Source organism: Sceloporus occidentalis, unplaced genomic scaffold (assembly GCF_023333645.1).
Source record: "Sceloporus occidentalis isolate IW3139 unplaced genomic scaffold, rSceOcc1.0.p SCAF_321, whole genome shotgun sequence".
Classification (NCBI taxonomy): domain Eukaryota; kingdom Metazoa; phylum Chordata; class Lepidosauria; order Squamata; family Phrynosomatidae; genus Sceloporus; species Sceloporus occidentalis.
In genome coordinates this window covers 21,915-29,401 of record NW_028317301.1, presented here as the reverse complement: position 1 = coordinate 29,401, position 7,487 = coordinate 21,915, and the positions used below count along the sequence as shown (strand labels likewise).

Below are 7,487 nucleotides of genomic sequence, written 5' to 3'. Positions count from 1 at the left end.
TTGATTTGTCATGATTTTGGACCTGAATATCTGCAGACACCTAAAAATTCCTTTTCATGGTAAATTCCAAGACAAGGCGTCAATCTTGGGAACCTAGAACAGGAACCTAGAACCCGCCTCTGGAATAATATGATGAGATCTCTAAAGGATCAAAACTTATACGTAGAATTTTTTTTTTTTTATTAAAAAACTTATTTTCAGTGTTTTGAAGGTTAGTCCTCCTTATATGTATCCTGTTTTTATGTTAATTCGTCCTTTTTCTGACCCAGACTGATTAATGGTTACCGGAAGTGACGCTCGCTAATAGTCTCGTTTGATATTCCGGGGGCAGAATCCGGGATCGTGATACATCTCGATAATAGGAATGATGAGTTTATTATTAAGAAGCGTTTCTTCTATGAGTTAATGTATCCGACGCCCACTGCTGGTTGGATCAGGTGTTACCTGTTAGCGAGAAGTCGGGGGATAAGAGGAAGTGTAGGTTGGGTAATGATGGAAAATCGCTTTGGCGAAGAAACCGAGAAAAAGACTCTGTCCCCAATAGTTTCATTTAAAATTGGGGAATCCAAATCTTTTGCCGCCGATTTCTGTAAAATATGTTAATTCTTATATTTTGTTTTGGTCCTCCTGCAGTCCGTATCGTACTGATCCCCCGATGTCCTTCTTCCGCAGGGTGGCACATGGTGCCCGGCATGGCTGGTGGCATATGCGTGACCCTGCTACTCCTGCTCAGTGCGATTCCCGCCGGCAGCAGGAAGAGCTGGAGGAGACGCGGGCAGCAGGCGGTACCCAGCAGCCGAGAGCGGAGCGAAGGCGGCGGAGAGAGCTTCCCGTTGGATTTCACCGCGGTGGAGGGGAATATGGACAATTTCATGGCCCAGATCAAGAGTCTGGCGCAGTCTCTGTACCCGTGTTCTGCCCAGCGTCTGGATGAAGAAATGAAACTGCACCTTCTTCAGAACCAGTCGGTGACCTGTAACGACGGGAGCCCAGCGGGGTATGGAGATCCAAGTGAATTAATTGGCTTCTATTTCTTCTTTTAGGGTAGGCAGTAGAGCTGTAGAAGTAAACTGTGCCCTAGGAGGCAAGAACATCCAAATGCCCCCGTAACAGGTGCCCTAAAAATCATTGGCTTGAGATGCCAAGAGATCATATTTAAGAAAGACTCGGACAGTAAGATAAAGTCATGTTAGATTGATCCTTAAGACAATACACAACACTCTATACACAGTGTAACTAAGCATACTAGTAGTTGAGGAGCCACAATATCCTCTTTTTCTACCTTTTATATTTAATTTAATTTCAAAACCGTTCTTGGACCGGTGGTTATGGCGGTCACATGTTCGATATCCAGGACTCATATCATATTTCTTCTCTTTCAGTTACTACCTTAAGGAGTCCAAGGGCAGCCGGCGATGGCTCGTCTTTTTGGAAGGTAAACTTATTATGCCCTTTTCTGTTTTTATATAATTTTTTTTTTTCTCATCTTAACCAAGAGACTTGGGCACGCGGCCTAAACGGGAAATATGTAAATAAACAGAGCTTGTGGTGGAGCGGTCAGGAGAACACCATTTGCTTCCAACACACGTTCTTGAATGAATGACTTACCAGTCATACCAGAGGTCAAAAGTTATGACCTTGCTCCGCAAAAACAGGACTGTCTTAAGACGGCCAAATCCATTAAGGGTTCACCAGCTGACTATGCCCCTTTTTTAATCCACATTTGTGTATTTTCACTATTTCATCTCATAATTTTTTTTAATTGTCCACTTTTTGTGCCATGATGGCCTTTCCGTTGTCTTCTCAGGTGGATGGTACTGCATCAGCCGTGAAAACTGTGACCTCCGTTATGACACAATGAGACGACTAATGAGTTCGAAAGGATGGCCGGCTACTAAAACAGGTGAGCAATGGACTTCAATTAAATGTTGGACTTCTACAGAGTGTCTTTTGCCCAGGACGTTTCAGACGGAGGTTTAGGTTGGGTGGCTTTTGAAGGATAATTCTTAGTTTGTCTCTGGATAAGCTGAGGATATCTAAACCATGTCCTTGAATTCTTTGGGGAGTTTAATGCCACGGCCCCATGGGAATTTATGTATTTGCTCTTAATATTTCAGCATCAGGGATTTTATCGACTCAGCCGGAGGAGAATCCGCACTGGTGGAATGCCAACATGGTGTATGTATTATTTGTGACCTAACCACCTCTGACTTAATCAATGAAAAATATGAGACTTCGCTGCTTCCCGCTTATCTTTGCGTAACCAATATCACCCCCTATCCTCGCAGATTTATCCCGTATTGTTCAAGCGATGTGTGGAGTGGAGCATCACCAAAAACAGAGAAAAGTGAGTTTTTTTTTTTGTCTTGTTTTTGTTATTTCTTCTTAGAGGTGATTTAACCCCTTGAATTGGTCTTGAAACATGAAATCTGACGGTAGATGAGAAGCAGTCGAATGTCTCCTCGTTTTATAGATCTCAGGCTGACTCCCAGTGTGTTTAGACCTGAGCCTAACCTTTAAGCACCTCTATCATATGACCTGAACTGACCGTCCCTCACCTTGTACCATCTCATCTCGGGCATGTCCCTGAGCTCAGAGTGGAAAATGGCGCCCTTATGTCTGCACTTTTCAAAAAAATAAATAAATAAATAAACTTATGGCCTTACTCTCCTACTCGGGGACTTCTGCCGTCCCACCCCAGAAATTGAGAATGTTAAGTCCATCAGGGCTACCATTCGTGACCTGCTTTAGAGCAAAACTGAACGTCTTTCAGTCTACCTTAGTGCAGTACCTACCCTAGACACCCTTCATTTAGGTAGTTGGCGTGTGTGTGGGGGGGGCGACGACAAACCTTTATCTCATTATGGACTCTGATAATCCTGTTCTCCGACTTACTGTGGGACTTAAGCTTCTTATCATATCTTGCCTTCACCCCGAACCTGAGATGACAACTCCTAACTTTGAGACCGCTACTGGTTGTTGGGTCAGTTGGGATTTGTGGACTGACTCCGCTCTTCCTTTTTAGATGACTATGCATTCATGGGATCGCTCATTATCCAGGAGGTGGTGAAAGAACTTCTAGGGAAAGGCTTGGACACGGCGAAGGTTCTGCTGCTGGCAGGAAGCAGGTGAGTGGGTTGGTAATTTGTGGTTGAACGGCACGGTCAATCGCATCATAGTTTTATATTGCTCCCAGGCTGACCCTATGTTTTTAGAAAGGCTTAAGTGCTGCTCTTCTATGTTAACAGTGCTGGTGGTACTGGAGTTCTTCTCAATGTGGACCTGGTGGCTGAGCAGCTGGAGGAGTTAGGATACCCTGGGATTCAAGTTCGAGGACTCTCTGACTCTGGCTGGTTCCTTGATAACAAACAATACAGGAGGACGGATTGTGCCGATATCATTACATGCGCGCCTACCGAGGCCATCCAGAGAGGAATCAGGTAGAGCTTGGGTGGCAAGCAAGGCAGTAGACTGGTACAAAAGTCTAAGGGTGCTATACCAAGGGCATGCCCTGGCCGTCATTTCTGACTTCTCCTGCTCATCTGACACCAGGTACTGGAACGGGGCAGTTCCTGAACGTTGCAAGCAGCAGTTTAAAGAAGGGGAAGAATGGAACTGTTTCTTTGGCTACAAAATCTACCCAACCCTTCGGAGTAAGTAAACCAGAGAGCCCCAAACCTGAGACGGTTATGGTGACCTCTTATATGTTTTGTGGTTTGTTCCTCTAAAAACTGAGGTTAGGGGAGATAAAATGTTTTAGGACGACTCTGGTAAAGCTCCACAAGAATTTCCGAGTTTGCTCTCGTAACACACAACAAATTCAGGGAGTTGAAATGTTCCATCTCGTCTCCTTTCGTCTAATTGAATACACGTCAACCTTCCACTGTGACTCCTTCCAATAATAGCCAACAAGTAGCACCTCCGGGTGGTGGAAGGTAAGGCTCCTAGGTGTCCGGTGGCTTCAGATAGAGAAGTTACCATGGAGAAACATGGACAATGGGTGACTGGAGAGGAACATACCACGAGACGACAAAAGCTTCCACGATGTCCTTAGCCCCCCCCCCCCCCTGCAGTGTCCTCTCTGATCCTTCTCCATTCCTGCCCAAGACAGACAATTTAAATTCTCCACTTCTGATGGTGGTGGTGTAATTACAGAAGGCTCCAGCGTGGAATGTATGATTATATATATCTTTTTGTTGTGTTCTCCTCTGTAATAACATGTCCCATCATCCGCTGGTGCCGGGGATTGTAGAGAAGGAAGACTGGATTTGCGTTGCCTTCCCCCATCCTCTTCTTCCACCTCGTCTGTATGAGTGGAACAGGTTAAAGGTGCAGTTCCACTTGTACAAAACATTAACTGCCCTTTTCTAGTTTTAGCGATATAGCATTAGGAGCACATGACGATTAAGTGATACTGGCAACAATTACTAAAACCGTTAATGGCATCTGGTTGACCGTCTTGTCCCTAATTTTGTTGATGTGGTCTATTCTTCACTGACGTATTCTGGAACGTTGTACGAAGGCTATAACAAGTAGCGCATCTCAGTAAGGACTTAGAGACGCAAAAGGTGATGGGGGAGCTTGCTGAAAAGAGCTTACATTCCTCTTTCTCTCCCAGGTCCGGTGTTTGTCGTTCAGTGGCTCTTTGACGAAGCTCAGCTGACCGTGGACAATGTCCATTTGAGCGGTCAACCAGTGCAGGAGAGCCAGTGGCTTTACATCCAGAACCTGGGCCGGGAGCTGCGGAGCACGTTGAAGGACGTGGGGTACGTGTCTTGAAAAGATATATTGTCTCAAAGAACAACAAGTATTCCAATGTGTGGCTCTGACCTCTAAACACGTTCTTTTCCCAGGGCGAGTTTTGCTCCTGCATGTTTGGCCCACGAGGTGATCACCCGCAGGTGGGTTTGCGTCACATTTTGTGGATTGCTCTGTCTTCCGGTCATTATGAATAGGATTTTATTAGTGTCAGGAAGCCCAAATCTAATATAATGAATTGTCCTCTTATTGGGCTATAACTGCTATGCATGGGGCTGATGGAGGACACTGGCTAGTGGGAAAGGCTGACTATGTTGCGTGATTATAATCCTGATTATATTTCTCTATGTTCTTGCCCTTGCTGCTAGGAGGTCGGTAGGTATTTCTGTATGTTGTATGATCGCGTGTTGTGTGTTTACATGGCTATTCTCAGGCAAGCAATTTTTTTGCATGCTTAAATTCACTCGCTGTATTACCTTCTACCACTTCTTCTGGGAAGCCGTTCCACTTATCTACCACCCTGTTAGTAAACGCATGGTTGTTTTAATATTTTCTGTAAACCGAGACGGCCGGCCGATAACAGCTCCGAGCCAAGAACGATTTATATTTTTGCCATATTTTAAAGTGCTTGTATTACCAAAGAGAAAAAAACAAAACCCTAACATATGTTAAACTACTTGTGTTACGGATCAAAGCGTTGTTGCTTCAACGCCAGACGTGGGCTGGGTAACGTTTTAAAAATGCTTCCTTATCCCGGGTTCCTGAGCTCATTTGTATGTCTGCCTGCTTAGTTATAGGACACCTGCAATGGGAGCAGCCAGGCTTTGATCTGGAGCCCAAGTATTAAAGCATATTGGGTTTAGCGTTCCCTTTACCCTTTGAATATTACAATAGACTTTAAAGGAACAGTAGCCCCCCCCCCCCGACCCCCTTTACCCCCACCCCAGAGAAGTGAATTCACTTGACTTTTGTTTGAGAAGCTCAGTGTAAAGGGGGGGGGGGGGGGGCGGTCGGTAGTCTTCTACCCCGACGCAAATTATTATTCCTGACAGTTTCCTTCTTGGGCCACTCATTAAGGGGTTTAAAGGACCAATTTGGCCCCTTCTCTTGAGCGATTTTGAGATTGAGTTGCCGGAAATCCAGTTTTAATGCCTGCGGTGGGGTGGCCCAGTCCATAGGGGGTTAACAGGGCAGTTACTGAGTGCCCCAAGCTTAGGGTGGCTTCTCATCACAACATTTTGGATCAGTGGGCCGATCGCGCGCCCCGTTCAGGTTATTTCTGTGTTCCGAACGGGGCTTTTGCTGTAAAATTCAGGCCCATATTAATAAATTCATAATTTCATTCAAACTTCTATTAATAGATGGAAATTTTTCATTATAAAAAGGAAAGAACTGTTTAAAACCACCTTCTGACAGTCTTCGAAGATGATGGAAAGACTGTGTGTTCCCAACAGGAAAATAGATTGGTAACTGTAATGGGCAGACATTCTACTTAACAGAAAGGGTAGTAGGTACATGGAATAGTCTTCCAATGGATAAGCTACAGGCAAATACCATAAAAGAAAGCTCGTACATAAAGAATAAGTAAAAAGTGATTCAAAAGGGACAATCCGTAGATATCTGTGTATCTATGAAAAATTTGCCCCGTGTACCACCAGAAATTATTCTTTGTTATAATCACAATGTAAAAAAGAACTGTGCTTATGTAGATAATCTACAAAAAAAACACGGTTTGGTTTACGGTTCATATCAAAGTGTGATAAAATCATGCAATGGAGTGATTTAAGGTCAAATGGTAACAATAAATGTGATTAAAGGTACACCGCATGGACCGGTTTCGAGAAATTAGCTTAGAGTTCTCTGTATGGGTAGGTGGGTGTATGTATGTATGTTTGGGTGTGGTGTGTGTATGCGTGTGTCTGTGTGTGTGTATGTTTGGGTGTATGTATCTATCTCTTGTCTACTGAACCTGTCTTCTCTTTTAGAATTGTTTTGTTTGTAAATTGGGAGTTGGCAGAGCTCCCCCTAGTGGTGATGCAATGACATTTAGTGAAACAAAATAATTGCATCAACGCCAGCGTCCTTAAAGCAAACAAAGGGGTTAAGAGAATACTGAAAATACCCCGATCATTATACATTCTGTGACAGATACAAACTATAATCTAGATTTATAATGTGATTTATCCTGATTGTTGTATAGTCCGTTGCTTTATATGGCTGCACTACTAAACTTTGGGGTCTGACCTGCCGCATTTGGCGGCAGGTCAGACCCATTCGCCCCATCTAGTCTGCCCGTTTTCCCGGCTGGTCTCGTCTTAGATTAAGGAGCCGTATGCCTATCCCTTTCCGCTCGGAGGCTTTTTCACTTAAATAAAACATCGCTAGTCGTGTTTATCTCACATTTCTATTTATCCCCCCCCCCCCACAGTCACTGGACAGAGGTGCAGATTCGTGGCACCTCTCTACCCCGAGCTCTACACTGCTGGGACCGCAGCCTTCAGGAGACGAGCAAAAACAGCAAGACCCCCCTCAAGGGCTGTCCCTTCCACCTCATGGACAGCTGCCCCTGGCCGCAGTGTAACCCTACATGCCCCTCCATCCGAGACCACTTTACAGGGCAGGAGATGAGCGTCGTCCAGTTCCTGATGCATCTTGGCTTTGACGTACAGAAGATGGCCAGCCAACAGGGCATGGAGCCGGGCAAACTTCTTGGGGTGCTGAGCAGCTAG

At 44.9% G+C, this 7,487-nt stretch overlaps 1 protein-coding gene across 1 annotated transcript; it reads left to right on the top strand.

Annotated features, from left to right (window-relative positions):
• Nucleotides 1-692: 692 nt before the first annotated feature.
• LOC149274780 (palmitoleoyl-protein carboxylesterase notum1) lies at nt 693-7,487 on the top strand. Its single transcript, XM_089505272.1, has 11 exons — nt 693-997; nt 1,383-1,435; nt 1,808-1,903; nt 2,118-2,178; nt 2,289-2,347; nt 3,026-3,128; nt 3,249-3,440; nt 3,553-3,653; nt 4,619-4,766; nt 4,854-4,901; nt 7,187-7,487. Exons 1-11 carry the CDS (start codon nt 693-695, stop codon nt 7,485-7,487), a joined length of 1,467 nt encoding a protein of 488 aa, XP_089361398.1.

Excerpts from the sequence above, each read along its gene's own strand:
- LOC149274780 (XM_089505272.1), top strand. The coding sequence starts at position 693 with ATGGCTGGTGGCATATGCGTGACCCTGCTACTCCTGCTCAGTGCGATT. Across the intron at positions 2,179-2,288 it reads TGGTGGAATGCCAACATGGT|ATTTATCCCGTATTGTTCAA; the intron begins GTATGTATTATT and ends CTATCCTCGCAG. Across the intron at positions 3,654-4,618 it reads AATCTACCCAACCCTTCGGA|GTCCGGTGTTTGTCGTTCAG; the intron begins GTAAGTAAACCA and ends TTTCTCTCCCAG.